At 39.0% G+C, this 21,724-nt stretch overlaps 1 protein-coding gene across 3 annotated transcripts in view; it reads right to left on the reverse strand.

The window, feature by feature from the left end:
- IBTK (inhibitor of Bruton tyrosine kinase) overlaps positions 1-21,724 on the reverse strand; it is a 127,923-nt gene that overhangs the window by 14,291 nt on the left and 91,908 nt on the right. For 2 of the 3 annotated variants that reach the window (XM_063443025.1, XM_063443027.1), the window contains 5 exons: positions 19,481-19,599; positions 14,578-14,726; positions 12,426-12,589; positions 8,907-8,999; positions 5,663-5,818 (listed from right to left, as the gene is read on the reverse strand). In XM_063443025.1, the coding sequence (XP_063299095.1) occupies positions 5,663-5,818; positions 8,907-8,999; positions 12,426-12,589; positions 14,578-14,726; positions 19,481-19,599 (681 nt within the window). The remainder of the gene's footprint in view (positions 1-5,662; positions 5,819-8,906; positions 9,000-12,425; positions 12,590-14,577; positions 14,727-19,480; positions 19,600-21,724) is intronic. The other variant, XM_063443026.1, reaches the window with a different exon arrangement.

A 21,724-nucleotide genomic window follows, 5' to 3' on the forward strand; every position in this document is an offset into this window, starting at 1 on the left:
TCTTGTAAGAGCAGTCTGCTTCGCTTTCTGGACAAGAAGAGGTCTACCCACTGGAAGCTGGATCCTGGTCTTGGGTCCAGGGTGGGTGGAGGACAGCGAGACGCCAACCAAGCTGCGGCGGTTTGCTGGGTTTACGGTGGATGTGGTGCTTATGGTGCTCGCAAGTACTAGGAAGTAGCGATTGATGGAGGTACCCGGTCGGTGTGCCAGGCGGTCGGTCCATGACACAGTGATTTTTGTGAGAGAACCTGAATTGTAATGCACTCTTAAGTGGAAAAAAATTGTGTTTAGTAAATAAGACAGATTGGTGAGCTTAACTCAGTATGTCAATATATTAAGATTTTATAATTACATAAAATATATAATTTAAAGGCATTAATGCCCTAGATGGAGTGGTTGCGGTTAGGTGCATTCTACTTACATTAATATACCATGTGTGAGATGTATCAAGGTAAGGTTAAACTGGTGTTGTTATGGGTGGAAAAAGAAAAATGCTTCAACACATACTATTGGTTTCCATGGTGATAACTCCTTATTTAACACTTAACTCGAGACCAGAACCTACAATTGCTTTGATAAATCTCCACTCAAATACTTAATTTCAGGTGCAGTAAGGGCCATACAATACATACTATCTACAGATAATTTTAAAATGTGTATATAGTCACAATAATATATAAATAGCAATAAAGTATAAGTAGGAGTAATACATTTCTACTATTTAAAATTTATTTTACATTACTGGAATTCTTTAAGTTTGGCTTGAGTTCAACAGAAGCAGGATAATTCAAATATAAATCTAGCAGCATATCATAGTCTATGATGTGTTTCCAACTGCTCTTTTTCAAACTGATCTTGGAATCATTTTGTTTTGCTCTTCGTATTTCATGTTGCACGTTATAGCTATATTCCGACGCGCCTTCTGTATTGTGTTGAATGTAAAAAGTTCACATTTATGTAAAAAAAAAGTAATATAGAGCCCTGTGTGGAAAAAAAGGAAGGGGGAAAACAAACTATTCTGTAGCTCTGATTTACTTAATGAGTAAATTAATAATCAGACAATTTAGCAGTAACTACATGAAGCTGCCAGGATGGAAAGTGACACAGCGTAATTCCAACCACTAGAATGCACCTGCATACTAGGAATTGGGGGATACATTTTGGGACCCTGTTCATTTTCTGACATCTTAGAGGTGAATTTTTTTTTTTCCTGAATATACTCAGGAGTTTGTTTAACAAACCTACCCAAAAAAATAAACCATAAGTATTACCTCACTACCTACAAACCCAATGATTCAAATGTGGGCAACTGTCCATGATGTTAGCATGGCAATCTAGAGTGCCCTTATTATAAATTGCAGAGCAAATAAAGAGTTGCTAAAACAACCAAGACCACATCTGCTTTTAGAAGTGGTCACAGAGGTAACAATCTGTATATGCATCGGTTTTGCTTGAAATGCTGCACATATAGAGGTATTTGCACATTTGTGCCAAGGGCTAGCTGCACCACCGGCACACGTGACATAAGCAGCCCGGAACTCTGTTCTTGGCTGCCTAAGGTTAATTCTGTGCAAAAATTACATCTGTCGTTAGTGCGCTAGAAGCATATGTGTAAACTGAAGCTTATTTCTCCCCATTACTTCTCTTTGAGCCCTCACCACCTACCTTTATATCTTATGTTTTGTGTGTATAAAATGAAAAGAAGAGAAAAACTTTTTTGGGAGTAACCATTTAACCGAATGCCAATGCCCCAAAAATACCTTAGGTGCACTAAAATAGGAAAGCAGAAACAATTATTTTTTTTTTTTTTTGTCAATCTTTCTTTTATTAAGGCATGTGCAATAGGGTACAGAACAAAAAGAGGGGAAATGCAATAGTGATATACAGATAAGGGTTAATACAGCGTGAATTACATTTCCTGCTAAACAATGCCTATTTTTTATTTTTTGTGTTGGTTAACGAGTTTAGGTTCACGTGTGGTTTTTAAACGGTAGAACAAACATGTTTAAAACAGAGTTTTAGCATCACTCTAGCCCAGTTACGTACACTGCTTAAGGTTGACCACCAGGGGTCAGCGAGTCACCAAGCTAGTCAGGTTTAGGTTTCATGCTAGGGCCAGGCAATTTTTAGGCAAAATCTGTGCAGGTCAGCAGTGATACTAAATATTGCATTAACATCAAGGAAATTAAGTCGAGTTTTGCTAAGTACAGCACATATTGTAAGAGATGGTATAAGGTGCATGCTACGCCTAACACGTCTATAGGGAGCGTGAAAAATAAGCTTGCGCTTCTGGTGTTACAAGTTGGTTTATAAACAATTAGCTAAGGATAACTAGGTGGTTTGTGCCTGCTGATTAGCGTTAAAATTAACATTAGCGGTAGTTCTTTACATTACAAGACTGTTGCAAGTGTCCCAGGAGATGCCTGTCAAGGTTAGTAGAGTCCCCAGCATAGCTGTGTGTGTTCAGCCGATTCCTCGTTGGGGCCAAGCCACGTGTAGCCGCAGGAGATCATTTTTGTTTGCTTTTGTGTTTATTTCCAGGCCCAGAGTCCCATGCATCCTTGCCGCTTGGCTGCTACCCGGTCCTCCGGTGCAGATTAGGTCATGTTAACTTAGCTAGGGTGAAAAGAATTTATGTAGTCCCAAGTTGGTGCCCCTCTTGTTATAGAGTTTCAGTCCAGCATAGGCAGACTACCTGCAATCCAGGTTTCATCCGGCACCCCCTGTCGGTCTGAGTAGTGGGTCAGCGTATAGCATGTTGTGCTTCGTGGTGCCGTGTGTGGTTGGTACACGACTCCACCTTCCTCCGTGCTTGTCAAAGTGTAGAGGTATGTTTCGTCCAGTAAATGCAAGTGCAAGCGTTGTAGGCCCAAATCCTTGCGTCCGATATGTCTCTGGACTGTGGTGCTGCGTAGAGATGTGGGTCGCTGGGTTCGTGCAACCCTGTGTGCCGTGCCGGGCTGTATCAGTTATCGGCTTCATGCAGTCGCCTACCGCTCTTGCGGCCTCCGCCATCTTGGCCGCGTGTCTGGGGCCTGCATGGCTGTCTGCCAGTGCCTCTGTGTGTAGCTTGGGGCATGGACCGGGATCACCCCCCCGGTCCCGTGGGGGGGGGACCAGGACCGGGACCGCCGATGTGCTTTGTGTATTCCGGGCTCCTTTGGGCAGGATAGTGGAGCGGCGGCCGTCCACTCCACTCACCGCCAGGCAGGTACCCGCTGGATGCTGCAGGGGACCCCTCCTCCGGGGGACTAGAACTCTGCGAGCAAGCCTCTCCCCGGCTCCGGTAGCCCGTGTACTTTGCTGGTCAAGGTTGGTGGTCGATGATTTCGGATTAATTTGCGATTTATAAGTTAAATCAAGTATCTTGTGCGGGAGCTGTGCTGTCCTGCGACTGCTAGGCTCGGCGGCCCGGCCCCGCCCCCCAGAAACAATTATTTCACTAACTAGTGTTTACTGTTCTTTTAAGGTAGTGTAGTTTTGTTACCTAAAGTATTTAAATATTTGAAAATAAGTAAAATCAATTCTCTTCACATTTTAACATTAATACTCCAGTTAGAAAGTTGTTTCCAGTTCTGTACATAATGAGAAATACATTAAACTCCAATTGAAATGTGAAATTCTGTAGAGAGAGGAATGTATTACGCATCCTTAATTGTAACGGAGAGCTGCATTCCTTTTAGGTTGGTAAAACTTAGATAAGTCATCCTAGGTGAATTGCTAATGGTTAAAGTTTCAAGAAAAAAGAGTGAGGTTTCTTTAGGAATGGTAAGTCTGAGGTATTCTTTGTCCTTACTCATCTTAAACAAGAAGCCAAAAACGTTCCCACCCTTCTGGCAGATGACAATGCCAGTATTTCTGCTGGATTTCCATACTAAGGATTTAATTTCAATGGATTTCACAAGTTGTGCAGCTTTTAACTTATGAATGGAAAGCAAGGCTTACTGCCAAAAAGCTTCACTGACTGCCTGTGTATAGACCTGAAACAAATATTTAACGTAAAAACAGAACCCATACAGTATACTATACACCTCTGTTAAACAATATAAAGAAGACAAAAACTGCTATTTATAAAATTCCAGTCTCAATAGTTTTGCACAATAGCTCATTCTACTGTTTTTTTACAAGCTAGGCTAACTTCTAAATTTGGTAACTGAAACCTATACTGGGTCAAGATTTTATCAAAAACAGGTGCACATTTCTCAGATGTTACGATGTCCTGGTGTACTGCTTGTGAAAGTCCTAAAGTAACACTTAACCTCTAAAACAGTGTTTGTGTATCTGTTAAAATCAAAAGTTATCTTTTCTTGTGAGATATTAGCATTTCATTTTTTCAAGATATATGCAACTATTTCCTCACTCTCACTTAACTCTAAACAGGTGGAGTCAAGTACTGGCAGCTGCACCAGATCACCCAATAGGAAACCTAGGCACTTGTTTAAATGGACTCTCCAGTGCCAGGAAAACATATCCCTCTCCCTCCCACGCCCCATCCCATGTTGCTGCTTCAGTGACTTACCTGAATCCCTCTGCGCTGGGTCAGGTTGCCCATGCTCCTCCCCCACCAAGGGGGGATTCCGGCGACGCTTGAGGTCCTCATGCATAGCGTGAGGACATCCAGCGTTGATTAAAACACTTGTCGTGTTGTAAGAACACTGTAGTGGCTGTCTTGTAGACAGCCACTTGAGGAGGACTTAACCCTGCAAGGTAATTATTGCCGTTTATAAAAACTGCAATAATAACACTTGCAGGGTTAAGGGTGGTGGGAGTTGGCACCCAGACCACTCCAATGGGCAGAAGTGGTCTGAGTGCCTGGAGAGTCCCTTTAAGGCCAATAGAGAGAAGGAATCATGCATTGGTCAGGTTTAGGAGAGAAGAATAGGTAATTTTTCACAGATGCACAAACATCCAGGAGCAAACTCTTACTTAAGTAGGGCAGAAAAGAAGCTCAAGACAGTCATTTGCAGGAGCAAAAAAATATAAACCGGTTGGTGGTCAGCAGCAGTGAGCAAGTATAGGCTTGCACCACTTCTAGCAGCACAGGACTATCACTGTTCTATCATGGTGACCCTACCAGTATATTTGAGCACAGTAGGCAACTGGTAAGTGGGTAGACAGATGCCTACTCTCCTAAGTGAGAGACAGGGTCCCCTGAGCACTATCGACCTATGCCACCACCTAAGTAGCTTAACGGAAGCACTGTCCCTGAGTAGGAGAGATGCGCGAAAAAAACGACTATCCCTATTTTGCCACCACTCGTGTGCTCCAATCAATCTGGGATTCAGCAAATGCGTGTATTTTTAGAGGGTTAACTACACAGGAGTTGGTGAACATTTTGTCCAATTGCCATTGTATGTGTGTAAATCTGTTTTTTGGCAGCCTCTGCTTTCAATTAAATTATTGAGCTTTTTATCTTCGTTTCCATCTGAGCTGGTGGCTTGTGATCTATTCCCTGCACTCTGTCAGTGAAAGATTAAAATGTGGATGTGCAAAAAACATTTGATTTATCACCACCTAAGTTTCTGTTTCTGGGTTCAAGACATGAATCAAGTGTGATGCAAAGAATGCCTCGCAAATAACAAAATATCTGCATTATATTTATACCATGCCTAAAAAAAACATTTGCAGTTAAAATGCGGGTGACTGAAATGCATCTATTTACCATGTTTTTCCTGGACTTTTTGGATTGGCAGATATGGGAACTGTTGCTTTAGCTGGTGCATTTTCAGTACAGAGGCTGTTATCTTTAGAAGACATTGCCATCATCTTCCTCTGTTTTTGAGACAGTTTCATTCCATGTAAGGCAGGTTTGGATCCTCTAAAAAGAAAAAGATTTTGCCAATAAAACGGACACTAGCTGGTGAAACCCACAAGGTCAATGCATACATGTATTCAAATGTCATATCTAAGACATACCAAAATGATTAAACTAGTCGTGTGTTGGTCAGGTATGTACTGTAAACAGCTTATAACATGGGGCTGTCTAACTGGAGCTAAAAGTTTCTAAAAGTGACAATGACAGCAGTCCAGCTTTCATTTACAAACCACTGCAAGGCACATGTTATGCAACACTGTTGCAGAGATGGACCACAAGAAGATACTAACCGATAACTAGACGGATAGCAGGTATTTTTATTACTCCATATCTGTTGGCCGTCTCTCTGTCATTGTTTTCCCACCAACACCTGCTGAGAAAGGGTCAATCCAAGCAAGATAGGTGTAATGGTAGGCTGCAGTTTGTTATGCTGGGTGCGCTTTTTTTATGAGGCTATATACATTTACCCTTTTTGTCCCTCCCTCCCAGCATGTTAGTTTCTGCGCCAACAACAGGTGTACATGTCATTGGGAAGTAGAAAACCGATAACTGAACTACAACTCCTGTAAAATGCTGCTTTATTAAATGGGCACTCTTGGCAGCAACTATAGTTCATTTGATAGGTTGAGCTTCATATTAATGCTTTATTTTTTAGGCCTGGCTATGCAAGAATTTGAGGAATAAGGTTAGCATTTGCTACAGCATGTTGATCGAACATCCTAAGTGGCTGAAACCTTCTGGTTTTGGAAACTGTTCAATGTAGAACTTATAAAGCCTGTTTTTTTTTTTCTTTCCCCAATTAAAATATTTGCTTATTTTGTTTTACCTTTTATTAATTTAGATTCTTTTCATATTTTAACATTGATACTCCAGTTAGAAAGTCTTTTCCAGGTCTGTACATAATGAGAAATGTTACAATGCAGCATCCTTAATTGTAACGGAGAGCTGCATTCCTTTTAGGCTGGTAAAACTTAGATAAGTCATTGTGTTATTTTTTCTCCATACATTTTGTGACAATTTGTTATCTATACAATGCATCACAAATAATGGATTCATTCTAGTCTTGAGTGCTTTTTAAAAACAACATGCACACACTAAACACATTAATTGAGTTGTTTTCTAATAATTACACTAAAAGCGAATATAGGATGACTTGAACTGCAGTCATTCTGTATGCATTTCCCATGATGCCACACTGTTTTTCCACAATAAAGTGCTCAGCTGTAGTTTTAATGGGGAGCACTAATATGTGGGGCATCAACAAAAGCCACTCTGTCAACTCAGCACAATCTGCCCACCTCTAACGTACAGTACTTTCTCCAAAGTAATTATGTTGAGTGAGCAAAGTCCCTCATATGGACTAAATATAAATCTAACCTCCTCCTATTGAGCAAATGCCCTTTAATTCACCTACCGTCTTATTTAGTTATAAAAGCTGCTGATATTCACACTGCGAGGTTGACATAGTGCAATGGTAAGACTGGCACATTAAGTGCAAACGATGGGTGTGATATACATTTCACAGGAAAGAACGGATTTGTAAATAAATAAAAAGCGTTTTGGCAATATTCTATAAAATACAGATACACATCTATAAAATGTCAGTTTGGATATAAAAACTAGATTCACTGCTCGCAAATCATAGACAGACTTTACAATCTCAGATAATTTTCATTAAACAATAGAAAAAGACATGGTTAAAATAGGAAAATGTGCTAGTTTGTTAGTATATTAACATTTTGGCTTTCAAGTTGTCAGATAAAAGCAATTCAAATAGATAATAAAAGTACGAACACATGGATAAATGATGCTCAAAACAATACAACATATCCAGATATAAGTTTTCTTCCACATTCCAAAAATGTGTAATTTTTTTTCAAGTATATTGTTATGGCCATATGTTAGGATTATGAAATACAATTCAACCTTTGTAGATTCAAAACATGCAACGGTTCAGTACTACACCAACATTGTTAATTATTCCTTTTTCTGTATTTTGACAGTTATTTCTTTAGCCAAAAAGAGTGTACAGCAAGAAGATGATGTATGAAAAAATAAAATAAAAAAAAATGTACAGCAAGAAGATGTTGTATATAAAAACTTACACTTACACGATATGTGGCTGAGATTGTGTCTATAAAACATTACACAACTGCTTCATTTTAAGAAGCCACATTTATCACCTCATACATATATGAAGTTACTTCAGGTTCTCTATACTTCTGTATATTGTAAATACCATGGAAATGTCAATCATATCAGGATTCTAACAAAAAAATTACAAGAAATGGTCATTCTTTTTTCATATAAATACAATATGAGCTCTCACACTAGACCACCAGGGGCTAGCTTACAGCTATGTAGGCCGGGGGGCAAAAGAGAGCACTCACACAAACACATCACACACATTTCATACAGCCAGAAAACATTACACAAAGCCAGCAACTTTAGTCCCTTTAACAAGCAGATAAATAACACACCAATGTAAAACTCTAAAAAAGAAAGACCAAAGACAACAATATAGTTTCTACAACACTCCTTGGGACAACACAAATTGAAAAAAACTGGGCAAGATAAACACAAAACTTAAATGGTTAACAGATCTCTCGAGAAGCCAAATATATATTTATAAAAAGCCAAACTGGGTAAGGTTTGCATTAGGCCAAACCTTACCCAGAAAGCAAAGGTCTAAATTGCTAAGACAGTTACATGGTTGTGGTTCCAGAAATAATCCCTTAAGGGCTGTGAGATGTCTGAGTTAAGCGTTTTAATACAGTATTTATGAGAACAGGCAAAAATGCAATGGCTTGCGCTTTGATTAATCCAGGTCTCAGGTGTGCCATTACAGAGGGAACCCATGCCATTTAATAACGGGGCTGATACCACTCACAAGAGCAGTCAGATTCAAAATTCCTGCAAATCCTTCTCTAATACACTCATTATTATTATTTTAAAAGCGCCAACAAATTCTGCAGTGCTGTACAATAGGTGGACTAACAGACAAGTATGTGCAAGACTATTTGGATGCAATAAAAAAATATATTAATGGAATAGTGATATTTTAATTATATACTTTGGAAATCAAACTAACCCAGTAGTAAGCTTTGGTGTTGCACCACACTTTTGTATATTTTCTTCTATTTCCATGATGGTTCTGAGATCCATTGCTGGTGGGCTGGCCGGACTAAAATTAATAAGTCACAAAAAAAAAAAAAAGTAATTAAACATTTTTTAAGTAAATGAACTGTTCAGATTGTGACTGTTACATCATATGACATACCACTTTAATTCGGCAAAATATATGTAACTTTTCCCCACATTTTATGACGGATACCATTTTAATATTATGAAAACATTTGCCCCATAAGTTATTAAATAAGTATTATCATAGAGATATATACAGAAGTATTTGCCTTTTTGCAAAATGATGGTAAATCTACAAATATATAACTAGACTCCGGTTCCAGTTGGGACCTTGAAGTCTACAGAGAGAAAAGTCACCAGGTTGTACTAATACACAGGGGGTAACCCTAATTAATACAGTAAACACAAAAAAAGAAAAAGCAGTACAACCCTTTTAAATCTGCTAAAAAGGTGAAGGTCAATACTTTATTGATATCAAAGCTTTAAAAAATACTTAGACTCCAACCTATCAATATTGGAGCAGGTAGGTCCATGTTACAGTGCCTTGATTCATTCACCCCCCTGTCAGAGTCTGCTTATGTGCAACTCGTAGGGACATCCTAGTGACTTACTAATTGTTATCAGTAGGCTGTGGATTCACCCATTCTGTCACATGTATTGATTCAAGTATTTTCTATCGGAGCAAGGAGGAGTTCTGAGCGGAGATTACCACCCCCTTCCCTTTCCTCCCGCCCACGTGATCTGGCAATTGACGTAGCCACCACGTGGGGTATCCGTGATTGGTGTGGGCGAGCCTCTCAGTCCAGACCACCGATTGGCGAGAATACTAGATGGGAGTCAGCTGCTCGGTATGTCTAATTGCATACCGGCTATTTAAAGATTGGAAGTAGCGTTAGCATGTTTCATTTGCCCCTGACGACGGCGTCTAGAGACGCTGAAACGCGCGTCGGGCTATTTTAATTTGATTTCTTTGATTCACACTGGGGTTTGGGTGGTAGAGCTTGGACTTTAGTCTTTAATTAATTGGAGAGTGTTGGTAGGCATTAGCATTTTGGCTATTGCCGAGGTAATAGGGTATTTAGTCTAGACAACGTTTTGTTGTGTCAGTATGGAGCCTTGATGAGAGTTGCTATTAGACCTATTAAGACTAAATTCTACATAGGGATGGAGTTTACCGCTCGTCTTTACTATATGAACTAGGTTTATATTTACTCTTTTCGGTCCGTATTTTGGACTACCTGTATAGAGACTGCAGGCAGCAGGGATTTCCCTTTTGTAGCATTTGCTAGTTAAACGGAGTTATTTATCAGGTTATTTGGTCAGTATAGTGGACATATATGGAGGGTGTAGCTCGCTACACACATACACTGGGTCCATATTGACTCTTTAACTCTCCCTTTTTTTGCTGCCTGTGAGGCTACCGGCAACTTTGCCTTTGATAGCTTGACCTACCTGCTCCAATATTGATAGGTTGGAGTCTAAGTATTTTTTAAAGCTTTGATATCAATAAAGTATTGACCTTCACCTTTTTAGCAGATTTAAAAGGGTTGTACTGCTTTTTCTTTTTTTGTGTTTACTAAATCTACAAATAGCATATTTTTCATTAATTTCTCTAATATGTACCCACAAGTTTCAAAGTAAAAAGTATAAAAATCTTTACGAAACCAATAAAACAAATATAAACACAAGACAGATACTCATTATGCTCAATATTAAAAATAATACAGTTTTTTTATACTTATTACCAGGAAATGTACTTGCTGACACTATGAAATTTTAAGCCTTTTCTGATGTAACATCTTAATGAGAGCCATCACTACTATATGCACAAAATGGTCAATCTAGGCACCATAACCATTAAAACCCGCTGGAACGCAGTGCCTAGCAACTACGGTTGAGGCACTCTGATCAACTGTTGCAAGTGCAGTTTGAACTTCATTTCGGTTCTCTCACACATGAAGCTGGTTTTATGTTTTGCTATATAAATATTTTATATGTATTTGTGTACTGCATTGCCATCCTGATGAAAGCCCATGTATTGGGGCTGAAACGTAGATATTTTTAAATGATATAGAATAAAAGTTATATTTTATTTTTACTATCAACAAGTCCTTGGAGTGCGGTCATTTCCAATCATTTTTTTGTATCTTGTGCCTGACCAGCACCGGGCAATTATTCTCTAATCCAGGAGTGCAAGCATCTCGGTTTTCTTATATATATATATATTTTGTGATAAAGTGAAGGCAGATAGGCCTATAACATTTAACCCCAGGGGGAGTATGTGTAGTTTGTGTTGTAGGCAACACAAACCAACGTTTAGTTATGGGCCCCTGTAGTGGAGCATTTGGAGAGCAGGGTGGGCCAATGCTCCACTCCGCAGTTTATACACAACTAAGAGAAATAAGGTCCAGACCAGAGGTTTTTGGAACTGTCTCCAACCCACTGCTCAGCTGCAGATAATCAGCTGTAGCTGTGGGAACAAACCCCTCCCTGCTATGCAGGTAAAGGGGAATTGCTGGCTTCCTCCCAGGAAGCAGGTAGGAGAGAGGCTGTTCTTTCCAGTGAGAGAGCAAAGGAGACTAGGCACTGGGAGTGTAGAAAGGAAGCAGTCAAGGCTGGCTTGGAGCACTGGGAGTGCAGAAGGAAGCAGTCAAGGCTGGCTTGGAGCACTGGGGGTGCAGAAGGAAGCAGTCAAGGCTGGCTTGGAGCACTGGGAGTGCAGAAAGGGAAGCAGTCAAGGCTGGCTTGGAGCACTGGGAGTGCAGAAGGAAGCAGTCAAGGCTGGCTTGGAGCACTGGAAGTGCAGAAAGGAAAGCAGTTAAGGCTGGCTCGGAGCACTGGGAGTGCAGAAAGGAGAGCAGAGTGTTGCTATTTAATAAGGTTGGTGCAACCCAACGATGCTTTTGTTAGTTTAACCCTGATAGAGAGGGATATCAAAAGTGAGTCAGTGTTCAGACGAGCTAGGTTTTTGTTTAAAGGGGAAACCTGTTATATTTATGTTTTAGTTGTGTTGCTGTGTGGACTTGCCAATAAATTTGCCTGGATTATATGAAAACCAAAGGACTGTGCCTGTTGTTTACCCTAGAGGACCGTGCTATCTGCAAAAGAGGATCACTATATATATATATATATATATATATATATATATATATATATATATATATATATATATATATATATATATATTATTAAATATATAAACCCATGTAGGTGAAAACACTTTGTATTGTAATCACTTTAGAAAGTGCTTCCATACCGTCACTCTTTTAGCAGAGCGCTCCAGAACAAAATGCAAACAGAACAAAATGCAAACAGACAAAGTAGACAACACCAGCAACATAAGTGTTATCATGTTGCAACTTTTTTTTTCAAATGTGCCGCTTTGTGTTATTTTAATACATTATTTTTAATGCCCTAGCATAAAAAATAAAAAAAACGCACAAAACAATATCAGAGACATAAGCACCTGAAAGAAATAGAAACCCATTTTGGAGAACTGGAAGAGGAAGTTCTGGTACTTGGGATAGCTTTGGGAGAAGATGCTTGTGGTGGTGCCTTCATCATATTGCTAGTTGCACTTCCTGTTGATGGTGAGGAGCCGGTACTTACAGGGCAAATTTTATCTTTAACCTATTAAACAAAATGACAAATTATTTAATTTTCAAAAGTTCCATATGCAGGAAAAGTACACAAATAAATACAACTTTTAATTTAATGTAAGATGGACTAGATTTGTTACCTACGAAAAATTGCATATTTTGTGTAAAAAAACCAAAAAAAAAGCCAAGTTTCTGAATATATATAAATTATCAGAAACTTGGCTTATTTAAAAATATTTTTTATTATATATATATATAATTATATAGAGGAAGTGTGACACCTGCAGGCAGTAAAAAGTACAGTACACTGGACATCATGATCTAACATGATGAGAAATAAATACACTGAGAAGACAGGATAACAAAATGTAAGATATACGGAAACGAAAGATGAACCAGTAGCAGATAAAATGTTTCTCTCTCTCTCTATTTAACTTGTCATATTTATTTAAATCAAATGACAAAACAGATGAAAATAAAACGTGCAACTTAGAGGGAGTGCAGTGGTTTTAATGCACAGATGATGTCCCTTTACTCAGACAATCAAAACATTGCCGTTCCATGTTTACAGTTGTCAAAAACAAATACCTTTCATGGCTGACAGAGCTTCGATTCTGGTGTCATCATGCAAATGAATGTAATACAAATCATGTACTAGAGAAAAGCAGTGCAGGAAGTGTAATAGAAAGTCAGGATGAGGATCAAAACATGTCTGACCCATATATCTGAACATTTCTGTTTAATTTATTAGTGTGATCCTTTAAATGACTAATCCACATATATAAAGCACTTCAGCTTGCTGAAGTGAAAATATGTAAGGGCTATCCAATTTTCTTTGAAATTTACAAAAGTGACTATTTCAATAAGAAATCTGCACTTTTACAAATAGATTAAAGGACCACTATAGTGCCAGGAAAACAAACTCGTGTTGCTGGCACTATAGTGCCCTGAGGGTGCCCCCACCCTCAGGGTCCCACTCCCACCGGGCTGAATGGAGAGGAAGGGGGTTAAAAACTCACCTTTCTCCAGCGCCGGGCTCCCTCGGCGCTGGGGACTCTCCTCCTCCTTTGGCCGTCATCGGCTAAATGCGCATGCGCGGCAAGAGCCGTGCGCGCATTTAGCCAGTCCATAGGAAAGCATTTCTCAATGCTTTCCTATGGATGCTGGTATCTTCTCACTGTGAAAATCACAGTGAGAAGCGCTGAAGCGCCTCTAGCGGCTGTCAATGAGATAGCCACTAGAGGCTGGATTAACCCATTTGTAAGCATAGCAGTTTCTCTGAAACTGCTATGTTTACAGCAGGCAGGGTTATTCCTAGATGGACCTGGCACCCAGACCACTTCATTAAGCTGAAATGGTCTGGGTGCTTATAGTGGTCCTTTAAGAAACACCTCCACAGCTGTAAATCAAACACCCAATGAAGATCTGTTCATAAATTAACACATCCAAGTTTTCATTGAGGGTATACCTACCAAGCAGTAATTTTATTTTTATGGATATGAAGTGGAGTGTTCCTTTAAGTGAAGTATAGTTAGACTGGAGCTATGATTCTCAAAACCTTTCTTATGTATAGCACAAAATACTTATCTGTTTAATATACTGTATACTAATTTTTCACTACAACTGATAGCTGTTTAATATTTAATAATAGCTTTAGTTCTGGGTAGTTACTTGTAAGTAATTGTAAGTAACCTGCTATGAAATAATGTTTGGTCTACGAAAGATGATTCTAACTATAAATTCAACTGTCTTCATTAGTAAATGTGATTAGAAGTTAATCATTATTATTCAGTATTTATTTATCAGCAACATATTTCACAGCATTATAAAATAAAGGAAACAGACAAATAATTAACATGTACTGATACAAAAGAAATAGAAGACACTACCTGTGAACATACAATCTAACAAATACCGTACATTCATGCAAAATGCTTAGCAACATAACTTGAGAGCTTACAATCTAATGTACAATCCTCATGGTTGTAAAGCGGTGAATAATATGGCATATTAACTGACCTCATTTTGATCTGGTGCGTATGCTGCATTGTGATCAGGAGATCGCAGCTCTCTTGGGCTATTCGCCCCAACAACGCTTCCTTCAGAATCAGACGTCAACAATTCTTGAAGTGACTCAGCTGAATTTGTCTTTTCAGACTTGAAAAGGCCTGAATGTTATTAATGAAATGCTTTTATCAGTGTGTAATATTGCACAGAATAATATTAACATCTTGATGATTGAAAGCAAGTAACATGGCTCACCCTTCCACAAAATGGTAAAATTCTGCATTAGATAAAAATATGTACAGTCATGGATACATTAAACATAGCACATTATTTCAAAATGGTCATCTCATGAGCACCTTTTTATACTCCAGGTAACATAGGTCATTACTTAACCTGGAATTGAAGGTGAAAGGGTTAATAGTGATATAATGCTGACATGACAGTCATCACAGGTGCATATATTTGATATAAAGGGATGCAAGAGTACTCGGCACATAAAAGTACCTAAGCCATAAGGTTTGCTAAATAAAACTAAACTTGTGAAGTTTGCTTTAAAATTATTAAAAAAAACAAAAACAAATAAAAACATGCAGATTACATTCTTTTAAATTGCATATCTCATAAATCCTATCATCATTAAAATTATGCAATCATTACTTGGCAGCTTTGAATCGCCATTTAAGTAAATGGAAATGAAGATTCTTAGCAATAACTACAGTGTTAAGCCCCCCTGAAGTCACTATAATAACACAGGGAACCACCATATGATTAACCCCTTAAGGACACAGCTTTAAAAGCTTGTCTTGCACTTAATGACAAGCTATTTTTTTGTTGTCTGTGGTTTTTTTCACCCCACTTTTAAATTTCTTGCCACCTTGGTGTATCGCATATCCCATTTTCCCACTTTGTATGTCTCTGCCCCCAACAGCCCCTCTGTGTTTCTCTTTTCCACTTCCCCAGCCCCTCTTTGTGTCTCTTTCCGAACAGTCCCTATGTGTGTCTCTTCCCCCACAGCCCCTCTGTGTGTCTTATTCTCCTCTTCCACAGACCCTCTGTATGTCTTGTATTCCCATTTCTTAGCCCCACTTTGTTTGTTTGTCGACCCCACAGCCCCCACATCTCCTTTCCCATGTGTCTCATTCATTCCCCCCCCCCCCCATAGTTCCTCCATGTGTTTAATTTCCCCCCCAGTCAATGCATGTGTCTTATTTCACCCCCTACTCCCCCCCTGCCCTTGCAGGTGTCTCATTTCCCTCCCCAGCTCCTCCAGGTGTCTCATTCCCCTCTAGCCTCTTCATGTGTTGCATCCACGGCCCCAGTCCCTCCATGTATTTTATTTCCTATTTTGCTCCTGCAAACCCAAACTGATGCAAACAGAAATGGAGGCTATTGCTCATTAACGCTGCCAGAAGCTGGAGTCTGGTTATGCATGTGGTTTGCAACAGGTCATAATAGCAAAAGAGTGCTCTACTAAGTATTAAATATTCTTGCCATGAATAGGTTGAATATGTTTGAGAATTAAGAAGTCATTATAAGTTGCATTTTCTGTTGAATTTGGGGAAATCACCTGAAGATTTTGTTGTGTTGAGCAATTTAAATTGCTTTTGTTTGATTTGTTCATTGCAAACAGCTGAAAGTCTGTAAATTGTGACAATAAACCTGATTAACCTGGGGTGAACACAATTTTTAATACAAATATATTGTGTGACGAAGTGCCCTTCGCCACTTGTGCCTGGAGAGGACTAATTACCAGCCTCTTGTCGTATGACTATGGTCCCTGGGAGATTTTGCCAGTTAGAAACACCATTTGGACTTATTGGTGTTTTAAAAGACTGTTCTGGCCCTTTAAATGGTACTGGCACAGTTCTGCAACTTCCAATAACTGTCATATATACAAACACTGACTGAACTTAACTGTCATTTTGTTTTCCTCTGAGGAGGAGGAGTTTTGCTGCATGAGTGCTGTTGCTTTTGTGTGCTCATTAAACAGACCTGCTTGACCCTTTCTTGAAGCCTTGGCTCATGCTTGGGGGATGGAATAAGTCTGCAGTGCTGATGGTGTCGGTTGGAGTGCTTGGAGTCCTCGGCAACCACTAGGAGCATCGATTGGCGGAGGTACTCGGTCTGAGTGCCACATACATACATACATACATACATACATACATACATACATACATACATACATACATATATACATATACACACACACACCTTCTGATATTTTGAAACCCTTGAAGCTCCAGAAAAATGAAGTGGCAGGACTGTTTTATTTGCAAACCAGCTTGTGACAGTGAATGGTTTTACAATCTGTTTGCACTCATGCAAATTGTGGGGCAAGAACAAAAAGGAAGATTAGCAATAATAAAAGAAGAAACTACTGTGTGCCACATTTGTAGACACTACCACATATGTAGGGCTGCTTAAAAAAAACTGAAAATAAACTGAGGATTTGTGTGTGTCAATCTGCACCACAAAGTACTTTGCACAACAATCTTTGGACATTTCCTCACTGCTAATGTAAGATAAAAGTAACAGCTGGAAGTAAGCAGGACTTATTGTTAGTACTAGTGAAACAGCAATTTCTACAAATTCCTGCTGCAATAGTGAACAGAATGAAACAATAGTAACCGGGAGGATCGTTATAATGTGCCTTAAAGGAAAACTCAGAATGCACCATAACCACCATAAATAATATCTTTAAGGAGGACACAAAGGCTCTGGGCTGCTGGGAAATAAATGGAACAGCGTGCAAACTGCTTTGGACAGGAGATCTGCAACTTTTGCAAGCGGTTTTTAAATATACCCCCAATAAAAAAAAAAAAAAAAGAATAATTAAATGCATGTGTGGTTCAGCAGTGATTTGTTTTGCATTTGGGCAGTGGAGGGTCCCTCTAATTTTGCGTGTTTGTATTTGCTTTTGTATTCAATACCCATGTTACATTGCTGCCGCCCCCACACTATGTGTACCCTATGAATAGTTAATAAAGTTATTTAAATGTGCATCGGATTTAGGATAGTGCCAGGTAACGCTTTGATTTTGTTCTTTGTATTTTGGCTGATGAGTACTGTGGCCACTGATGCTGCCAAGGAGTAGTAGGAGATTGAGCGCAGGGCTTAATTTTGTGTTTTTGTATTTGCTTTAGTATTACAAAATCATGCTACAGTGCTGCTGCCCAATCCATCTGTGCCCTATTAAGGGTTAATACATGAATAAGGGTCCATTGACTCACAAATTTTGCCTTTTAACTAAAAGTAGTAAGATGAATTGTTAGTGTAGGAATCAACTAAGATGTTTGCCTTTACAGTGCAAGTGAGCTTTCACTTTAATGGATATTTGAGTGGTACTAAAAACCTGACGGTTATTTAAATGTATATAAAGATTTTGGATAGTGTGCAGGTAATTTTTTTTCTCTCTATAGAACATGAATTATTCCTGAAATATAGCAATACCTCCTTAAAAGGACACCCAGACCCCTAAAGCACTTCAAATCATGAATACGGTGTCCTCTTTTCTTATTTTACAAAAAGTACAGATTTTATTAGAAATGTGCACTTTAATAAATTAAAGGGTTACTCCAGCCACCATGACCACTATATTGATTTGAGGTGAATCTGGTTGAAATGCTGCACATCCAGAGACCCTTTTGTGCTGGGGGCTAGTTACACCAGCCATAATATAATTAACTTGTGCAAACAATCTACTAAATTGTGAGAACAAGCTAACTATATAAATGAGCAGCAGTGCAGGCGCTCGATAAGAACCTACCTCTCTTCCTGCTGTGTTCCCAGGCTGGGCCCCAAGATGGTGGTGGTATTGGCCGGCCCCTCCAATGAGCACATTGGAGGAGCCAACTGACTATGCTGCCATGTCAAAAGCCAGCCAAGGACCGCAGCAAGGAGATAGGTAGGTGCTTATCAAGCGCCTGCACTGCTGCTCATTTATATAGTTAGCTTGTTCTCACAATTTAGTAGATCATGCTCACTGTTAATAGTTAACGGAACACTATAGTCACCAACACAACTTTAACTCAATTAAGTGGTCCAGATGAAGTGTACCTGTCCTCTTAAACCTGTAATGTAAAACACTGCAGTTTTTGAGAATTATATTGTAGTGTTAAAGTCACCTCTAGTGGCTGGGGGGACCTGAAAAGGTGTAGGGAAAGAGAAGCTAAAGCATTAGGAACACATATTTGTATTCCTAACGCTATATTGTTCCTTTAAAGTGTGCACGCAAGGTACCTATCCCAGGGGCAAATGTTAATTATGCCCACGACTTAAAAATAAAACATTTTCCTTGTCACCCCTGGGTAATATTATAGTAATAGCCCTGCTTGTTTCCTAATATTTAAGCTATATTTACTATTCTAAACTTCCGAACTGCCCTTACTGATTACCTGGGTAAACAGCATGTATTTCTCAGTTTAAAAGTTTAGTGAAGCAGAACAATTATCTAATATCACCCTTCTGCTCACCAAATACACTAAACAGAAATGGGATACATTTTTTTTTCTAATGCATACAAAAACCAAGAACAAACAAACAAACATTTAAAAAACAAAACCAAAAAAATTTGACTTCCAGCATCTACACCCCAGCCCCTTAGTTGATAAGCAAGTGGACTGCAATAGTCTATAAGTTAGAAAAAACTGTCTGAGAGGCCTGTGCTGACCAATGCCCAACACTCTCAGACTATCACCGCCATCCAAAGTTGTAAGTAGTAATGTGGAAACAAACATTTGTACCAGAGAGCAGACAAGGGGTAGTAGGTGCCAGAACAGTCTTTGTCTTTTTAAACCACTCGCACATGGTTTTATATAAATCAGGGGGATGGCACCTACAGACTGTTTACACGCTACAATGAGCTAGAAGTGCCTCTTTAATGTACAGTATTGTCAGACAAAGAATATGTGCTTACTTTGACCTTTTGAAGGTGGACTCTGAATGATGTCTGAAAGGTTGTATCCTCCAGAGCTGTCCGAACGTTTTCTTGGCTTCTTTTTAGCTTTTGATTTAGCTTTTTTGAAGAGTGCTTCCCTGTAAACACAGAGATAATGTTTTTGAAATAGACACTAACATCTGAACATATCTATGGCTAGTCTATTAATATGTCAATCCCCAAAAACCACGATTAGTTGCATGATAAACTTCTGACCCCCAACTAGTATTTGAAAATTATGTGTAACATCTGGTCATAAACTTGAAAATTTGCATCCTGCGAAAGGATATATACATATGTATATACATACACACACAGGAGCATATAGTAGGGGTAGTACGAGGACCACACACACACACAACACAAATATCATATTTTACATTCTTACAATCAAGAAATTGTGAGCAAAGCCTGAACCCAAGCATAAAACCAGAAGAAGATGGACCGAGAGACAGAGAGAAAGAGATCTTGAGAAAATTACTGTTAAAAAAAAATATATAAGGATGCCTGATCTTTTGACATTTTACAAATCCTGGTCAACAATTTGTAGAATGAGTTTAGACTTTAGGTATGAATTTTGTAAAATTTAGGATAACTGCGATGCTGAGATAAATGTTACTTATTAAAAATAGTATTTTTTATGCCCTTGCCTTTCCTTTTTGGCTATGGAGAACAGTTGCCGTGAAACACATAAATTAAAAAAAAAAAGTAAATCATAAATTAAAAAAAGGAACCATGAAGAATTACCAAAAGTCACAGGACCACTTACACTTTTATATCTGGGGTTTACTACTTCACTTTTTATGCAGAAAACCTGAACACAATAGTATTGTCTTTGAAAAGTGCCCTTGATTTATGTAAAAGTCTACAATAGCAGAAGGAGTGTGAGTGTGAGTGTGAGTGTGAGTGTGTGTGTGTGTGTGTGTGTGTGTCAGCAGGCAGGATCTGAGCAAACTCTTTGCTAGCCCTCCCTGCATGGACTGTTTGGACTCTCTAGACTTCAAGTTGCCTACTAGGATATGCTCTGTGTAACTGTCATCCACGCAAAGATCTGTGAATGTTGTGCCTCCAAAAGGCCATTTATCTACACATACTCCAAAGCCAAAGTTACCAGTCCTCCCCTAGAAAGGAGAACTTTGGTTTGATCTTTACTTCTGTCACTTACTAGTTTCCGACAGACAAGTGTAGCTGCTGATCTGAGGTTGCAGATAGTTATGGGACTCAATCAGATCACACGGTTATTCTCTTCAGCCACCTGCTCTCTCAATTACAGGATTACATCGGAAACCAGAAATGCTCCCACACTAAACTACACTGTTGCTGGTTGAAGAGATGGGGACAGGGAACGAAGGGGAGAAAACATGTAAATAGTGCTGTAACTCGCCAAAATGCACCTGTCATGCTAGGTACACTTTAACAGAAATCCCCAAACAGGAATTGAATATCTCGTTTATCAGAGATAATATATATTTTTATATAATAATACTAACTTTCAGGTATGCACTCACATGGCTATAGCTCTGTATGTTTCACATACGTTTAACAACCAACTCGACTGTCACTGGTGTCTCACCTGTAATCTGCTCTTATTTGCACAGCTTGAGAAAGTATCTTTGAAATATAAAACATGATGCAGTCAGACTGGCATCCTTGCCAGCATGCTGATTTCTGAACAGTCACTCCTTTCCTTTATCCTCTAGCACATGGAACTCCAAACTTTGGCCATCCAGATATTGCTGAAGAACTCCCTTGAGTCTCTGGCTATCTATTTCATTCTAAGAATCATGGGAGTTGTAGTTCAGCAACATTTGAAGGGTCAGAGTTTGGTGAACCCGTTGTTTAGCAAAAATAAAAATATGTAAGGGAGTAACCATAGCAAACACAATACCAGAGATGTAAAAGGGCTCTGCGGCTCTCTCAAAGGTCAATGACAAAAAAAAAATTGATGGACCAGTGGGGGCCCACTTTTAAACTATTTTTTATCTCTCAACTTGTACATTTTCAAGCAAAATATACAGATTTAATTGACCATCAGATACATACATATGCAAATAAACATGTGTACATTGACAGGTAAACTTTGTCAGCTCAGCTTGTTAGAGCAGACTGTAATGATCAAGTATTCCCACATGATCCTTGGTAAAATGGGAGGGTGAAGAGATACCATGCACACCACCTTAAGGGACACTATAGTCACTAGAACAACTACAGGTTAATTTAGTT

This window comes from Pelobates fuscus, chromosome 2 (assembly GCF_036172605.1).
Source record: "Pelobates fuscus isolate aPelFus1 chromosome 2, aPelFus1.pri, whole genome shotgun sequence".
In the NCBI taxonomy this organism is placed as follows: Eukaryota; Metazoa; Chordata; class Amphibia; order Anura; family Pelobatidae; genus Pelobates; species Pelobates fuscus.